The sequence below is a fragment of the Lepisosteus platostomus genome, chromosome 2 (assembly GCF_059453375.1).
Source record: "Lepisosteus platostomus isolate fLepPlt1 chromosome 2, fLepPlt1.hap1, whole genome shotgun sequence".
NCBI lineage: Eukaryota > Metazoa > Chordata > Actinopteri > Semionotiformes > Lepisosteidae > Lepisosteus > Lepisosteus platostomus.
Genome location: NC_142612.1, coordinates 15,712,810 through 15,731,365, shown reverse-complemented (window position 1 = coordinate 15,731,365; position 18,556 = coordinate 15,712,810). Strand labels below are relative to the sequence as shown.

Sequence of the window (18,556 nt, the reverse complement as noted above, 5' to 3'; positions counted from 1 at the left end):
TTTGGGTTATCAGAATGTAAAGATTACAAATGAGTGGCTGCCATTTGGTCCATCTGGCCCGTTGGGTAGTTAGTAGATTGGGTGACATCTTGAAAATAATTAACATTTCTTGATAACAGGCAGGGCATCGGTTTTAACTCAGCGTGGCTTGGGAGTTTGTTCGAGACTAATACAACCTTTTGGTGGATTAGGGGTATAGTATTTGCTGAACATTTTCAGAGCGCCAGTCGCTGACTAGCAGGGCTGTAGTTGCCACTTGAGAGCACCAATTTTGAAATGTGGTTCCGTATTGCTCCAGACCCTCCTTGAGAGGACAAACGGTAAATGACTGTAGAACAATTTTTGCTCTGCTGCTCTTTAGCTGCTTTATTCGTGTGTTTTATCTTGTGGTTGTGGGAAGCTCGTCTGTCCAAACTGTGGTAGAGCGTACAGGAAGAGGAAGTGTATTAATTCCTCGGACAGCTTGCTGGTTTTTGTCCAGTGTCGCACAAACGGAAATGTGTGGCGTACACAGCGGTGTCGCATTCCTCTTCATTGCCTCAGGTCTCTTCCGAATGCCAAGCGTGTTTTTGTTAGCGGACATCAAGATGCAGGAGCTTCCTGCTTAGCTGTTGAGAGAAAATACCCTACGCAGTGCACATTTGAACTGAAATTGGTCCCTACTACTTGGTTAATTAGAGAACCCATGCCACTTTGTTGGGACACCCTGGTGTCCCACTGTGTCCCAGATTTGCTCAATCTGACCTACCAGATGTTCCCCCTAAATTCTGGTGAAGCACTTTTAATAATAATAATTAATAATTGCTTACACTTATATAGCACTTTTCTGGACACTCCACTCAAAGCACTTTACAGGTAATGGGGACTCCCCTCCACCACCACCAATGTGCAGCCCCACCTGGATGATGCGACGGCAGCCATAGTGTGCCAGAACGCTCACCACACATCAGCTATTAGTGGGGAGGAGAACAGAGTAATGAAGCCAATTCATAGAGGGGAATTATTAGGAGGCCATGATTGATAAGGGCCAATGGGAAATTTTGACCAGGACACCGGGGTTACACCCCTACTCTTTTCGAGAAACGCCCTGGGATTTTTAATGACCACAGAGAGTCAGGACCTCGGTTTTGTCTCATCCGAAGGATGGCGCCTGTTTACAGTATAGTGTCCCCGTCACTATACTGGGGTATTAGGACCCACACAGACCATAGGGTGAGCGCCCCCTGCTGGCCCCACTAACACCGCTTCCAGCAGTAACCTTAGTTTTTCCCAGGAGGTCTCCCATCCAGGTACTGACCAGGCTCACACCTGCTTAGCTTCAGTGGGCTGCCAGTTGTGAGTTGCAGGGTTCATATGGCTGCTTTTCTCGTTTCTGTGCCTGACCTGCTGTGTAGTGGGGCTGTTACCCAGGCGGTAAAGGTTGTCTGCCTAGTGTAGCAATCCATTTAGTGATTGATTTTACTTAAGTACAAAAGGCTAGTGCAAACTACCTGTTCTCTTCTGGAGTGTTCGTGAGAAAGTGAAAAATAGCTAGGTCTCCTGACCCTTCTTTTCTTTTGTCTCCATGTTTAAATGCACCTTCATCTATATTCCTCTAACTTAAAACAGCTTCGATGGGTGTGAAACACTTGTAAAAAAACTTCCAAACACCTGAAAGCTTCTTATGTTGCCCTTGCTAGAGATGCTGTGGAATTGTGTAATTTATTTAATTAGAAATATCAGTTTCTTTTCCAAATAAGTAAATATCCCATTTTCTCTTCACTGAGTAATTCCTCAGGCTCTAACATATGTAGATAGTTTTTTTAATGAAAGAAAATATTGGCTGGCGTTCATTAGGTGTTGAGTTTTGACTCCTATCCCAATGAGCAGATACTCCCCGTGCAGCTGTGAAGCATCACTGAGCCGTCTGTCGTGGCCCTGTTAGTCCTCTCAGAGGAGAGGCGAGAGCAGGAGTATAGGATCGCACTGAAAGTACTGCCACTGGCGAGCTCCCAGCATCCAGCTGCCTTTGAAGGGGTTGTTCCAGGGCGGTCTGTCAGCTTCTCCTCCAAGAATGTTTTGCTCTGTCCAAAGCAGTATTTTTATGCGCTCAGCGGGACTTTTGTTGTTGTTTCGCTGGGGCTGCATCGGTGCTGAGCTGGCTCGTAAAAAAACTATCGAATGGCTTGGCGGAAGTATTGCGAAACTTCTGGGTGGTTGTAAAATGTGACCCTCTTCGCTGCAGGAGAAGGCGCTGCCTCAGTTCGGAGGTCAGCTGGTTTGGGGTAGAGGGCTTTTACAACAATGTTTTATAGCTTTAACACATCCCGGCTCTTTGACAAAAGGCAGGGAGGAGAGGAGGTTTGAAATTAGGTGGAGGTGATGGAAAGAGCAGAGCCCACAGGAAGGAAAGGGCAGGTGTCTCTCAGCGGAACACTCACTCAGATGGAGCACTTGAACACTGCCCTTCCATTCGCCTTTGAACGGGAGGCCCTTGCTTACACAAAGAGACGTGGGAGTGTGGAACCAGGTGCCCAGGCATGTCCTCAAAGCCAGAACCCTGGCTTCTCTCAAGAAACAGCGGGATGAGCTCCTCGGATCAATTAGCAGCTAACTACCGAAAGGCCTGCGTGTTTGGAAGTGTGCGCATGCCTCCTTACTGACCAAGGGAAGGCTCCGGAGATTTTTAGCTAGGAAGCCTTTGATTTTGTTTCAGCTAATCTGAAAGTGCTGGTGAATCATGCTCTGAGCATTGGCATCTCATTCTCTGGCGTGGTGAGCGAAGGGAAACAGCGTTGCCGTTTTAAGTGTCGCAGGCTCATGTAATTGATCCAGTGAGCACTTCAGACTGTTTGCGGGGGTGCTCTTTTCAGCTGGAGAATCTTTTTCCCAAGGTGGCGAGCGGTTTTAGGCTTGGGCATTCCTGTGTAATTTTTTTTAGGCCAGTGCGCTACTAACAGCAGCGATTAGACAGTTGTATTCTGAAGTAGTTTCCCACCGGAAAGTTTTTTTTTTTAACGTGAAACATCAAATACAACGCCACCACTGTTTGCTTTTGCCTCAAGACGTAGTTGTCCTTAGTTCTTACTTAATTTCATTTAACCAGGTACGTCAATTGGGAACAAATTCTCGTTTTCATTGACGGCAGGGGGACTGCTTTATACAGCTGGGAATCTCCTCGCTGAAGAGTACAGCCTCTGCGTAATTGAGAATTCCTGACAGATAGCATATTTTTATAACTATCCAAATAATTGGCGAGCCTTTTTTTGTCCGAAGTTGGGCTTATTGGGTAGTTTGTACGAGTCCTCCTGTTAAGCAGTGCCGTACATTTCTGTTGCGTACACTGGCACCCTGAGAGTGATGGCTCGGGTATCGGGGCCCACACAACCCGTTCCACCAACCTGGGCAGGTCGCTGGTTTTCAGGAATCGTTGTGTCCTTGCCAGGTAACTGGCCCAGGGGATGAAGGAGCTTGTAGACGATCGGGCGTCTGCCCTGAAGAATGGTCCAAGCCTATTGTACTACAACCATATGAACTCTAGGTTCCAGTTTGGCAAGACCAGAGGCGGTATTGGCACTGCAGCTCAGAGGGGGAATGCTGATCTACAGGTTTGCCTGCGCTAAGGAGATGGGGATTGAAGTGCAGGAAGGTGAACGCCGGGAAGGATGTCTGTAAAGAGATGCCTTAAGAGAAGTGCCGAGTACATTCTTCATACTTGAAAGACTGTGTGCTTTATGTGGAGGAGCATTCGGAAGAAATGTCTGTATTGAAGCACTTTGCTCTATTGCTATGGAGGTGTTTGCGCTGTAACCTTGACAGCTCTGTGCTGTTCTTTGTACTTTTGCTGCTGGAATCCGATGATGACAATGTAGCTGTGCAAATTGTGTGCGGAAACGTTGTATTGTGATGTAGTGCCACAATAATGAGAAGACACCAAGTTAAAATAGATACTCGGGACATTGATTCTTGGCATTTACTTGCTTCTGGAATGTAAACTTTTTCTGGATAAGACGAGACAGATGAACTGACATTAGATTACAATTTTAGTGACTTAGTTTTTGTATGTTGGCCATCGCTGTGATTGCAGTGGTTTATTAAGACAGCGTCGTGTTAATGTCGACGTTAATAATTCAGGTTTCCTGCTCTTGGTTTTTCAGGTAAAAATAGGCAGTTGAAATTTATCAGCTGTCAACACATGGGCCTTTGTTTAGGTTGTCCAGGAAGGGTGTAGACCACCAGTTGACATCTAGAGGTTTGTGTGGGGATCGTCGAAGGAGAGCTCAGAAACGGTAACCAGAAAAGAAAGCACCTTCTTTAGGCCCTCCAGAGCTAAAAGGTTACTTTTTCTTTTTTTGCTGTTTGGGTCACAGCTAACCTCTGTTTGTTCCAAGTGCATGTCTAAACCTCTCTTCGCTGCCTTCTCAGAGCATTTCTTTCTTGGATGATCGGGGCACAAGCCCTGCAGTGTTTTTGTGACCTGGTCTCCACAACACACTCTCCAAGGGAGCGAGTCGCAGATCGGAGCTCGCCCTATCATTAGAAGAGGGTGTGGGGGGAACCAGTCTTGAAGCGTCTTAAGTATGAGAACTTCCGTTCGCAGCTTTCTTTTTCTTTTTCTTTTGCTTGTGATCTTATAACCGTAAAGCGAGAGTACAAAAACTAGTCGAGACGTCCGGGACTAGTATAATTACAGAAAATTGACACCCTGCAAACTTCTGTAAGTGTCTTACCTAATGGTAGGAAATTGCTTTGTAAAGTGCTGCAGAACGCTATAGATCTAACTGTGCATAATGCCTGCAGTAAAAAGCTCTTCAGATTGACGTCGTACAGTGGAGGTCTGAAGAAGCTTTACACCGCAGCTGGACGAAGTGACGGTTTTCCGATGCCACTTCACGCAGGTGAGATGAAGGTTGTCTTGGGCTTTGCGTGTGCCTCTGCACAATTGGGAGAGGAGTGCCCCAGCAGTGAGCACCCTAGACACAGCCGTCTGGGTCGTGCTGTTGGCTGACCTTACCCCAGTCAGACTGAATTTAGTTCGGCTGAACTCCCTCCGGCAAGCTTTCCTGCAGTGCGTGTGAGGGTAGGGCTTTGCTGAGGTATTCTAATGGCTTGAGCAGTGATTTTATTTCTGGTAGTAGTGTAGTGGACAACAGTTGTCTGTATTTTTATTTAGAAGCATGTGTGATTTAAAAGCATGTTGGATGGTTAAAACATGAATTTTTAATGTGAAACCCAAATGTGGAAGATAAATTGATTTTATAATTCTAACTCGCTAGTGACAAATTATTGACCCCTACTAATAATATATCTTGCAGTGGCAAGATGCTACTTATTATTCATAGTCGCACATTCATGTAATTGTAACATATTTTTAGAATAGGAAGGATTGCTGTGATCCTGAGAGGACTGTCTCCTGCTCACAGGCTGAAATCCAGCCTACGCCTTGCATTGCACACAGAATTTAATATTGTTGAAGCTGCGATTCGGTCTGAACTCTGGTACCCTTTCCAAGTGCTTTCCACACTAAAAAAACCGTGCTTGTGTATATTCATATTGCGTATGTTCTTGTGTATATTTCGTCCTTTTTTTAACAGAGTACAGAGTTTTTATTTTAGTGTTCTTGAAGCAGATACCCTGGTTTCTTTCAGGAATCGGCTGGATGTGATCCTGGGAAACAGGCTAGATGGGCCAGATGGTCTGGTCTCGAGTGAAACCGCTCTGAGGTTAAGTGTATGTTGGGGGAGCAGTTTCTGGTTTTGGTTGAAACAGATATTCTGAAGTGAGTAAGACTTTGTATGCGTGTTCTGAAATGTATTGAAATGGTAAGTCTGTCATGACAGACGCACAGAGAGCTGTTTATACAGCACTCCAGTTACAAGACACTGCTTCTAGCCTGTAAAATCGGCAGTTCTACTTCAAAAAGACTGTGGCAGAACAAGAAAAGCCTTCAAACTGAAAAAACGTCGTTTTTTTGGTCAACCACTTCTTTTCTAAGCTCTACAGGAGACGTGGTCAGGCAGGACAGTTTTTCAAGCAGTGGTGGGTCTTGGGTTTTTTTTTGCAGTGTGGAACTGACCCAGTGTGCTGGTGTGAAATTGGCTGTGGTCTTCAATAGCGGATGGATGAAATCTGCCCAGGGAGCCTGCAGGGTGTGGCACTCCAAGCCCACATTTTGGGCACCCCTGCCCAAAACGGTTCAAGTCAGAAGCAGGTGTTTCTGTGCTGCCCCTGTATGACCCCTTTCATGTCTGTGGCCACCTCGGTGCTCCAGCTCCACTCTGGAAAGCCCTGGCTTTTAATCTGCCACAGCCGGGCTGTCTTTGCAGTTTCAGGCAGACTTGTCAAAAGCCAGCGCACGATCAGAGCGGATTAGTACCGCTCTTGTCAGAATGAGCAGTGTACATGATCGATGAGCTGCCGCGCCGCGCAAGAAGATTTCGTTTCTGTTTTAAAGGACTCAAGTCCTACTCGTTAGAAAAGCGGTGACTCTGTAACACTGCCACCTGCAGAGATGCGCTTTCCTTTTCATGGGCAATTTGTATGGATGCCATTGGTGACAGTAGGCTCTTAGGATGAGGGCTGGCAACACTCAAAAGCTCTATTGCTTAATAAGTAGTTCTCTGGTGCGCCTCCACACAGCTCTCTCTCTCAGTGCATCAGAATCGCATTAACTCCTGCATGTAATGCAAGCTGGCTTCACAGTGTGAATACAGAAACCTCCAGATACTGTTCCCATTTTTTCCAAATTTTCTTCTTTACTAGATCTGTCCCCAGGGATATCTGGCCCTTAGTGCTTATTTGTGCAGCACACGAAGGCACCGCAGCACTGTGAAATTTTGGTAAAACTTCAAGGAACTTTGGCATCCGTCATGTTACTTCAAAACAGGATAATGGTAATATCGCAACACAGCGTCTGGAGGAGTTAAAGTTGCACTTCCTAATCTTTTGTAATCTATTACGATAAAGTTGCTATTTTGGAAAGGAGTCGTAGCCCATCTGTATAATCCCTTATCTGACCAGAAGAGTTTTTTGAAAACTCATAGTCATTTGCAAAGATAACCCAGAGACCCGTTTATACAGCCGGTCGTATTGCTGGCGCAATTGGAGTTTAGTTAGCAGCATCCAGCCTGGGATTCCAAACCCTAAGTGCCTTTTTCACACTGCTGTTTAAATAGTAATCTTTCACGTGTGGGTGCCGGTTCGCTCAGTTGAACACGTCGAGGAATCCCCCTGGTCCTCTCTGCGATGTGGTGGCTTCATACTGGTCTTTCCCAGAGCTGTTCATCCAGTTTTGGAATATGGACCATGACTGCTGGCACTGGACTTGTTACACTCACCTCGCATCTATCTGCAGCTCAGCTCCTGGGGCCCTGTCTCTGATGTGAATAAACATGAACTTTGGATGAGGGAGGCGACACTTTGACCTATTTCAGTCCAAGTACTGCTCTGGAAACGTTCACAGATTTAGTAAATGTTTAATTGGGTGTTCGGGGCCTTTTGATCGGGACATGAAAGCTCATTAATGTCTTTGATTAAATCAGGATTTAAAATCATCTGGAAAGCGCACACAGGGTATATTAATTCAAAGCTATACGGCCTTTGAAATCTGGCTTAATAAATATTCAGGGTTCATTGTAGTCACCGTTTGTGGCTCACAAAGGGAATCATTACTTGTAGTTTTAAATATATCCTGGTGTATTAGTCTTTTTCCGAGTGTGTGAGCTGTGCCCCTTCTAATTGAAAGGTAAGAGTTTAGGAGCAGTGCATGAAGCATGATACTTTGGCTGATACCAGAGTGCTTCATGCTGCCTTTCTTTTCTCACATCCTGCTAATGTAAGTGTGTGTAGTTATACCCTATAACAGGGACAAAATATTATCAATCATAGGCAGAGGTGAAGCTTGCATTTGCTATTTAAAATGCAAATCTAGTTGAAAAACACCTCTCTCTTTTTTTGAAGTCTTTAGAAATCCACATCACTTTGTCCAATATTTTTGCAAGTTTTGCTCCTATTCCCCTGCCAGAAGAGGAGTCTTTACTGGATATGAAACAGAGTCACTGAAAAAACTCCTCGTCTAAGGATGGCAGTTAATGCCAGTTCTCTCTCCCTGGGACCAGTTCTGGGAATGGGAACCATGCACCCAGTAACAGGAGTCCTGCGGCTTACCGTGTGTAACGCTGTTACGACTGACCCTTTCCTCAGTTTACCTCCACAATATTGCAGCAGGTCCACCAGCTGTTCTGCCAGACACACTGAAGTGACAAGAACATGCTTTCTTTTAGAAGAGCATTTATTTGATATAACCCGAGACTGAACAGCTACTTGTGCCTTCAGTGCTCTGCTCGGATTGACTGCAATTGAGGGAAGAGATGTGGAACTTTTTTAACTTTTATGGAAATAAATGTTCCTGATAATATTCTCCATATTAACTGTCAGTTACAGCCAAGTCTTGCTCTCACTCAGGCGCTGCCCTAGTGTTAGTACAGAAGTCTTATGGCCTGCTCATAGGTGATGGTTGTGGCTTTGGGGTTCATTGTAAGGATAGCTCAATGGCTTCCATGTTTTCCATCAGGGCAGTCAGTATGTTTTCTAGGCATATCACAGAAGACTGCTCAGATGCGTGAGGTCATTAGCACCGACGCTGACAGTGCTCTTAGTAAGCTGCACTGGCTTGGAGAACTGTGCTCTTTCGCTTCTTAGGGTTTGAAGACTGGCCAGATTGCTCAGCGGACTCTGAGAACATCAGGGTGCATTCTTTGAAAATGAGAGGAAAGTAGTTTATATACATAACACCATTGAGCAAGAAATCTGGCAAAATACAAATTTAGTTGCTAGCATTCAGTCCCTCAAGGAGAGCATTCACCTAACCAGTTTTGTACAAAATATGTGAATGTATGATAGCAATTGTGCCATTTTAGTGATCCTCTTGTAGTTCAATTACATAAACACATTTAGTTTAAAATGTTTTAAAATATATAGTAAAATTCAGTAGTTAATCATTGAAATGATGGGTCTAAGTAATGTGTACATGGTAGATAAATCACGTGATGTAGTTCTTCTGAAGTGCTTGATGAAACTGGAGATGGCTTTTTTTTTAGCCTGACAGATGTTCCATCACGGGTAGGTCCGGCAACAATGGTTTTCCACTTTGCAGCCTTCATTCGAACTTAATGTTCGGATAATGTTTAAATCATCAGGCAAAGTTCATCATCAACCATAATCGCATGATCAGTGTTGCTCTTCCAAAATCATAGCAGTGCTACAGAAACTCCCCAACACTGCCCAAGTCTCCAAAATCCTGGAGGTCCCTCTCCCTGTCTTTGTCCCCAGCAAAGACTGAGCATAGGGCTGGGTCTTGTATAGAGTAAGCAGGTTGCCTTGTTATAGTAGATTGAGAACAAGAGAACATTTACATCACACCTGTCATATAAACAGCCTCACTTGTCACAATGACAAGTCAATTTATCACTAGAAGTGGCCGCTAGTGACCCATGCATTTGTGTTGTGTGCATTACACACAGGCATGTTGGATATTCAACCAGGCTACACTGGGCATGCTATTCCTGGGTGTTTTGAAAGTAATCAGTGTATAAATGGATGCTGGTCGGTGGAATTGAGATGGGATTGGTAATTCCATTCACTATGCAATGCCAATCCCAAAGATTCGAGTCTTTTCTCGATTCCAATTCCACCCTTGAGTTGGAACTGACCTTTGAATTTCAACTCAATTCGGAAATGACCCCAATCCTGGACTCTTGCTAGATCTTCACACTCAACGTCTTATGTAGTTAACCTGAAAAACTACAGAGTGTGTGAACTCAGGAATGGTTGTCCAGTCCCTTTGTTATAATAAAATTCAATCCAGCATCATGACAGATTTAAAACAATCTGACATTACAGTGCCATTTTCCTCCTTCTTGTAGTGTGTCAAACTATGCTGAGGTTTTCTTGCTCTGAGCCTTTTAATGTCTGCATTTGTCTTTCTTTAATCTGTTTTTTTTAATCCAGTAATAATGCCTTACATTTATTTAACGCTTTTAAACGCAAGGGCTCCCAGAGTGCTCTGCTGTTAGGCAGGGTGACTCATTTTAGCTATTTCTGCAGTAGTGTAACTGTTTTCCTTCATATTTTATTTCTGCCGTTCTTAATTATTTTCTAGCAAAATGTTCAAAGCAAAAATGTTTTTTCCAAGTTGTTTGTCTGCTTGGCTCTGCGTCATTCATGTGGTGAGCACAGTTTTACCTTCTCTTGCTGCTGTGGTGAAACGCCACTCTTGGGGCTGTGGAAAGAGGGACAATGGGTAGTTAACCTTTAACAGTTCGCCAACAAGGACTTTGCTCTGGAGCTGGAGGGAAGCTGCTCCAGTCAGTAAAGCCAGATCGGGCGTGGAGACGTGGTTCTGCTCTCGCACTCCACTGTGCTGGGCACTTGGGATCCAGGAATTAAAGACTGGTGGGCACTGAAGAGAAGCAATTCTCCGATTTCTTATACTTATTAATGAGTTCATCATCAGGCAATTTTTTGGCTCCAAATACTCTGTTCCGGACACAAGACATTTTGGAATTTCAGAATAACTAGTTTTCCTTATTCTTTGGGGTGCAGTTTGTTAAAGGGGAACTGCAACGCTATTTTTATATTGTATGTTATAAAGAATTGGCATTGATGAGTGCATTACAAACCACTATGAAAGTAAAATGTACACCGTAACGTGTAAAATCTCAAACTTACGACACAAAATAGACGGAATTTCCATGTATGTGCAGTGCCAAATCGTCTGTGATTCAGAATGAGACAACAAAATGTGACTGACTTGAAGCAGCCCTATTACATTGTAAAGAAGCAGGCTTGTGAATACATCACTTTTAATCCAATAGAAATATTGCTCTTGACTTCAAGACAAATTTACCAACAGATTCTACTTGTTAACTCTGCATGCAGATCACATTGGAACATTTCTGTGGCGAAATGTCTGTTGCACAACCTGTACTTACATTGTAATACATTAATCAATACAGTGACTAGTGAGCAGGAAGGGCGGCTTCACATCACAGTTCCCATGAACTCTCGCCCTTGTCCATGATGAGACCAGCAGTTTGCCCCCACATGGTGACCTTACAGTACTTTCACAAAATTCACGATTTTGTGCTTAATTTGGAATTTGTGGTACCATCTGTTTATTTTGTTACCCTGATTTAATGACGGGTCTGAGCAATTGGGACTGCAGTTCCCTTTTAATCAGCCTGGCTGAGTGCTGTCATCTGAGATGTTTGCTGTTGAGCCATTTGCTGTATTGTGCATTTTGAGCTCCATGCCGCCATGCAGTGACCTCCCATCTGATCTGAAGAGTTATGGGGCATTCACTGTCAGCACTGTGAGCCCCACAGTGCACAGCTAACTGCAAGCCTCTCCCGGTTCAGACAGCTGACATCAGGTCATAAATCAGCTTTGTTATATACCCCTGAGACTGTGCGAATAAATCAGTAGATAAAGCTATGTGTGTTATGTAAAATTCACAGTGGTTAAAGATGTATAGGAAAGTTCTGCATGCATAGGAAGCTGCAGGTGAAATTGTCAGCCGCTCAAGAAACCATTATCTCCACAACCGCTTCCTCTGAGATTAAGACAAAACCAATCAGGGATGTGCTAGAAGCTAAGACACTTTAAAAAACAAACAAACAAATGGGCTCTGTTAATGCTTCCCTTTGAGATTTTCATTTGGCGAACTGTCGGACAGAGCCTCATTCTTTGTTCAGATGAAGTTGGGGAAATTTGAAGTGCTGGGTCTGCAAGAGGTTGCGATTTGAGTGTGTTGATAACCTGGGTCACTGTCTGCACTTCCTCTAACTATTTTATCCTTGCGTTCTGTTCCTTAAAAGAGAATAATGGGCTTTGTTTAATGGCTTGTCTTTCACTTTGTCAAACCCATTCACATTATAGTTTCCTTCCAGGACGAGACCTTCTCTGCATTTCCAAATTTTATTAGTGGCTATAAATAAAGCAGACTTTGCCCTTGCTCTAAAAATCCAGGGAAATTCCATTTTTTTTTCTTCATTGCAGGAAACAGAAGGAGAAAGAAATCTGGTGAATAAAGCTGAATAGCTTTCACTTTAAAAATAAATGCATTAGTATTTTAATGGAGATAAATCTGGTTTGGCTGGTAATGAAATATCTTTGCAGGGGTGTATCTAATTTTGACAATTGTTGCACAAAAGTTACTCTTTAGTTGACACTGATGAAATGACAAAATTGTGGGGTTTTTGCTCTTTCCTAAGATTTTAGTTGAATGGATTACCGTGCCATCCTGCAAAATGTTCCCGTGTCTCGGATATGGCTCCCTTTTCTTGTACGAAAGATCCTCAGAATCGTTTTCCGCAAATGGATTCCTCTGCAGGGTTTATAATGGAAACCCCCTCTACCCCCTCGTACTGTGTCAGCACATTTCCTTTCTTAGTGCAAGTCATCTCATCTTCCTCTCAAGCCATTTTTATGAAAGCGACCTTTTGGTACGGCAGTCTGCAAAGCACTGTTGAAAGGGAAGCGTAATTTAAAATATAACGGGCTAAATTTTAAAAATGGATGTGTCGGTGGATTCAGTGAACATACTACATTGCTGCTGAAGTTGAACTGGTTCGAAATGAGGCTTCTTTTTGCTCTGTAGGCCTGGATACAGCAGCACCTAATTCCTTTGTTTGGCAGCTACTTAGCTACATGTATTAAGTTCTGCTCATTTACGTAATTATCCCTTTACTTTAACTATGTGTTAGAAAATTAGTAGGTTCCCTTGTCCTTTGTCGAATGCAGTGGCTTAAATAGGCTAGTTCAAGCAACTTTTTTTAAATTCAAGCGCGATATAAAGGCAGGACTGGCATTTTAGTAATTGGATGTTACCAGTCTTCACTAACCTAACTTTTACGTATATTTGAAAACCCAAGCTTCTTTCTTGAGATGGGGTATGTCACTCCAGAAAGAGAGTGAGCAGTTCCACATGATTGCGACTTTGAGTTATTTTTTATGTTTTATTCATACACGTGTTACAGAACTGTCCAGTAATAATTCTGCAGGTGAAATTGGAGCAAGGCTGCCTGGTAATGGTGGAGGGGATCTGAATTTTGCTACGTTTAGTGCAGTGACTGTTTTTTTTAGTCATTTGAAGACCTGAATTGAAGAGGTCTTTAATTTTTTACCAACCTAGGTATTCTGCCGTGGAAAAAAAAAGCTTTAAATACTTATAGGCTCTTCCGAAATCCTTTATCCCAGATGGGACTGCAGTGCTCATTATACACTGTTCCAAGTAGGAATCTAGTGTTAAATATGCTGTTTGTGGAAAAAGCAGCACAATATTGCACACCACTTTCTTTTTATCTTTGTACTGTGTGCTTGCCAGCTGGGAAACAATTGCCCAATGTGTGCTTTCTTGGTTGCACATTTTAGTTTAGTATCAACATTGAACCATTGAAGTTGCAAAAGCATTCCCCTTGCTTGTGAAATCTTGCATGCCTGTGTCAGGATTTAAGATCTGCTATTATTTTATTCCCTTTTTTATGGTAAACACATCTCCTGTATTAAATCCCCTGGTTCTATGAACAGGATCCATGTGCATTGAAACTTCTAGTGTCATTTGAGATGTTGCTAAAACGGTAAAAAGTGGTTTTCTAAATAGGGTAAAAGCCATGCATATCTCCTTTTTTCTTATCCACGTTAGAAAAGTCAGCTTATCGTCCCAATTCAGTTTCATGCATGTCGGCTTTTAGCTGCCTTTTAAAAATGTGGGGTCGGCCAGTTTCCCCAGAATCCAGCTGCACCCTTGTCCTCGTGTCTTCAGACATGCTGTGCGCGACGTTGTCATTATTGCAGGACACGAACCAAAGAGATTTCCAGTCAGGGGCCGTGTCGTGTTTCGGGTGGATGAGACGAAATAAGGAACAAAATAAAAAAAAAAGGGAAACCATACTTTAAGGTTGTAGGTTTTTTCTTAATACCACAGGGAGTGGCAATGGCAAGAGCAATTGTCATTTCTAAAGTCATTCACAATGTTGAATTTTGGATATTCACAATGTTGGATATTCAATTTTTAGAAGCTAATAATAGTCCTTACACTTTTATATAATGCTTTTCTGGAAACTCCATTCAAAGCGCTTTACAGGTAATGGGGACTCCCCTCCACCACCACCAATGTGCAGCCCCACCTGGATGATGCGACGGCAGCCATAGTGCGCCAAAACGATCACCACACATCAGCTATCAGTGGGGAGGAGAACAGAATGATGAAGACAATTTAGAGATGGGGATTATTAGGAGGCCATGATTGGTAAAGGTCGGGGGAAAACTGGGGAAAGAGGGGAATCTCTAAATAATTTAATGTTGAGTGGGTGCAGTCTAATAAAATATAATGTTACTGATTTATCTCTAATCAAACAATTGACATAACCTGACATGGAATGCTTCAATTTTTTAGTTGCGTTTAGTGATGTCAGGCATGTCTTAAGAGCTGCAGTAGTGCTTTCTTTTCAAATTACTGATGTCACTGCAAGAACTTGAGTCATAGTGAGCGCAACACTTCTCATTCCTTGGAAGTTATAAAATATATGTTCCAGATTAGCTTTTTCTTGGGATCCTCTGTATAATTTCAGATGATGAAATAACCTTAAAATCAATGTAATGTGGGAGTTATGTTGAGAAAGAGCAATAATGATTCTTCCCAAATGGGCGTGATTACTGTCTGTCTATTACTGTGCGTATACTGCTTCACCAGTACTTGTGTTAATGTGGCATAATACTTCATTCGGAGTGTGTTGAAGCTGTTTCTCACTTTTTGGATCTTAATCCTGGTATTCAGAATATTCTCTTAAAACAGACACTAATGGTGTTTGGTTTCTTTTTGTAGCATTGTTGCTGTGTTAGAAGCAGAGAACTCTTGAAGATGTGTATGTTCCACGGAGAATTCCCAACAGTTTCCAACAGAGAGAATTCCCTGTGTCAGAATTCCTGATACCCATTTCAGCTTCCAAGCTGTTGGCTGTTGTAATCTACGTTAGGCGCGAGGAACCTGAGAATTGCAAATGATGTGGAATGCTGTTCATTGCGATTCTAGTTCTTCCAGTAGCCTGGTTGCATAAGGGCCCTGAAGTGATTCTGGCTGCTCTGCACTGGGAGTCCGGTTTCGGTTTCTCGGCTATATTGGAAGAAGTCGAGTTGCAGAGAGTGACAACAGTGCCTTTTTTTTTTTTTGCAGGGGATAAGGATGGCAGCAAAGTGACCACAGTGGTGGCTACTCCAGGCCAGGGCCCTGACCGGCCGCAAGAGGTCAGCTACACGGACACTAAGGTCATTGGCAATGGTTCCTTTGGCGTGGTGTATCAGGCCAAGCTGTGCGACTCTGGGGAGCTGGTGGCCATCAAGAAGGTCCTACAAGACAAGAGATTCAAGGTGAGAAGAGCGCTCGGGATTTCAACTCGCAGTTTTGAACAAGTGGTGTTAGTGGGGTGTTAGTGGGGCCAGTGGGGGGCGCTCACCCTGCAGTCCATGTGGGTCCTAATGCCCCAGTATAGTGACAGGGACACTATACTGTAAACAGGCGCCGTCCTTCGGATGAGACGTAAAACCGAGGTCCTGACTCTCTGTGGTCATTAAAAATCCCAGGGCGCTTCTCGAAAAGAGTAGGGGTGTAACCCCGGTGTCCTGGCCAAATTTCCAATTGGCCCTTACTAATCATGGCCTCCTAATAATCCCCCTCTATGAATTGGCTACATTACTCTGCTCTCCTCCCCACTGATAGCTGGTGTGTGGTGAGCGTTCTGGCGCACTATGGCTGCCGTCGCATCATCCAGGTGGATGCTGCACATTGGTGGTGGTGGAGGGGAGTCCCCATTACCTGTAAAGCGCTTTGAGTGGAGTGTCCAGAAAAGCGCTATATAAGTGTAAGCAATTATTATTATTATTAATTAAGTGGATCATCTAGGTCACTGTGCTATGCACTCAGTTTTTGATTATGATTTGTTACTCAAAACATTTACTAGTCAAGTGCATTTATATAGTGCTTTTTTGGTATCCCCGAAGGATACCAGAGTATTTAACAAGTAGAAGAGGGCCGAATTTATCCACCACTGAATGGCACCCCCTACCTGAGTGACTGGTAGCAGCCATTATATGACGGGAGGTTGCCTACACACCACATCAGGGGGAGGAGTGAAAAATCTGTGTGGATAATAGCGATTTTCATGATTTTAGAAAAAAAAAACATCTGGTGGGAAATCAAAACAGTCAGACCCAGTCAGCAGCATCTGTAAAGTGAAATGTGGTGGTGACATCATCAGCCTATGGGGATACTTCTCAACAGGGACTGTAGAGTTTATTAGGGTTGAAGAAAAGAAGTACAGAGCAAAGTACAGGCAAATACTAGAGGAAAACCTCTTTCAGAGAGCTGAAGACTTACAACTGGAGCAGAAATTCACCTTTCCACTAAACAATGATTCATGCTCTTAGGTAGCCCAGTCAAACAAGAGAGTTTGAGCAAGTCTGCCATGAAGAATGGGCAAACCTTGTGCCAAGTGGTGAGCAAGCTTAGTAGATATTCCCCCAGAAAGTCTTAGAAATATATTTCTGCCAAAGGTTCTTCCACAGATTGAGTTCATGGGACTGAATATTTATGCAGTCAGCATGAGTTTTTCTCTTTTTGGGGGGGGCGTTTAGTTTTCTCTTACCTTAAAAAAAACTCAATTTCAAGCATTTGAGCATTTAATATTAAATATCTTTAATATTTGATTAAAAATAAGCTTAAAAGAAATGTGTACACCCTTTTTAATTTTCACAAAATGGGGCACCTTGGGAAAGGTTGGAATACTTGAGCAAGGCATTAAATCTGTAAGGGAGGTCGTGTTTGCTGAGTACCTGTTTTTTGTGATCATCTTGTCAACAGGAGGCATTAACCTGGTCTTTCCTAACACAGATATGTTGTTCTCATCAGAAAGTGGGGAGCCATCTTAATTTACTGGTTTTAAGGGGTTTTTATCACAATTAAAGGCTTCTGGATTCACTTCCAAATTAGCAGCTTTTCAACAGCCTCCTGCATCACACAGCATCATTTATTCTGTGGCAGCTGAATGAGCTTTGTACTTAAGTCTGTTTTTTATGGAAACAAATACTGCTTGTGCAGCTGAAATCCAGAATTTCTTGCATCCGTCTTTAAAACAAAAAGTATATGCTTATCTTGTATTCTTGTGTAACAGATGCTCTTTTAAGAGATTTTTTGTCATCTGTGCTTAATGAAAATTGCAAGTTAATCTTCCTACCTGTCAGGAACAGCAGTAACCACCGCCTTACAAATGAGTTGCAGAACAGTGGGGAGTTTTTTAATGCATGAATTTAAATGTAGTTGTTAGCGTGACTGACACTGCCGTTCTGTAGTCCAGTACAGAATATGTCCAAATTCTGGGTTATTGTAATGAACTTGGTGATTTTTTGCTAGTTCAGCTGCCTTCTGTAAAATATACAGTATGCACAGGTTTTAGGTAAAAAACATCCATTTTGTAACTGCTTCAGTCAATTCAAGGTCGTAAGGGGGCTGGAGCCTATTCAGGCAAGCAACACACTCCAGGCAGGACCTACAGACGCACACATAATCACACCAGGTCGTCTTTCCCAGAAGCCAGTTTCCCTCCCAGTATGGTTTTGGGCTGTGGGAGGAAGCCCACAGGAATATGGGGAGATTATACAACCTCCACACAGTTAGTACTCCAGGAGCGAAACCCAGGGCCTCAGAGCTGCGAGGCAGCAATGCGAGCCACTGTGCCACTGTGGCACCCATTAACAGACCTGATTCTGGTAAGTTATGAAATGAAGGCCAAGTATAGTCATGTTGAGTTGATTGAGCTTAGTGCCTTCAAAGTAGATGCAACATATTACATGAATTGATGACGCTGACAGAATAGCATAGTTCTCCCAGATCCTCAGAAACGATATGAAATGGAAGTTTCACTGTACAGCGTGAGAGTAGAGACTCGGATCTTCGCTTTTAATTTTCTCTGCTCTCTGTTTGGGTTGGTCGGTGGTTCTTTCTTGTCTGAGCTCGCAGCTGTGTTTCCTGTACAGCACGGGGGCAGGGTGAAGGGGGGAGGGCAGGGGGGGCCCCTCCACCCACCCACTCACTCACACAGAGCCTGTCATCTTCGGACACTCCGCAGCTCGACGGTGCTGCTCTTGCAGGAGAGTCGCGCCTGCTTGTGGGAGCTGTGCGTTTCTCTGCCAGGGCCGCAGGCCTGCACTCATGGGAAGTCTCGGTGGTTGTTGTTTTGCCAGAGGGGACCTGCTCCAAGAATTCACAATCCTCAAAGGCATTGAGAAAGCAAACCCAGCAGATTTCTTCAGAATCAACAGCATAAAGTGAACCAGGGGAAGCAAGTGGAAAATACGTGGAGAGCAGGAGCTCCACAGAAGTGTGACTGAGAGCAGGAGACACTTCTTTACCCAGAGCGCTGTGGGAGTGTGGAACAAGCCACTCAGCCACGTTGTTTTCTTTTTAAAAGAAATTTCGGGATGAGATCCTTTCATCAATTAATTACTAACTACCAAACAGGCTAAA

General features: G+C 43.5%; 1 protein-coding gene across 4 annotated transcripts in view; it reads left to right on the top strand.

The window, feature by feature from the left end:
- The window catches only part of gsk3ba (glycogen synthase kinase 3 beta, genome duplicate a), a 102,322-nt gene that overhangs the window by 19,780 nt on the left and 63,986 nt on the right, over positions 1–18,556 (top strand). For all 4 annotated transcript variants that reach the window (XM_088600366.1, XM_088600376.1, XM_088600358.1 and 1 more), the window contains exon 2: positions 15,212–15,405. In XM_088600366.1, coding sequence (XP_088456492.1) covers positions 15,212–15,405 — 194 coding nt within the window. The remainder of the gene's footprint in view (positions 1–15,211; positions 15,406–18,556) is intronic.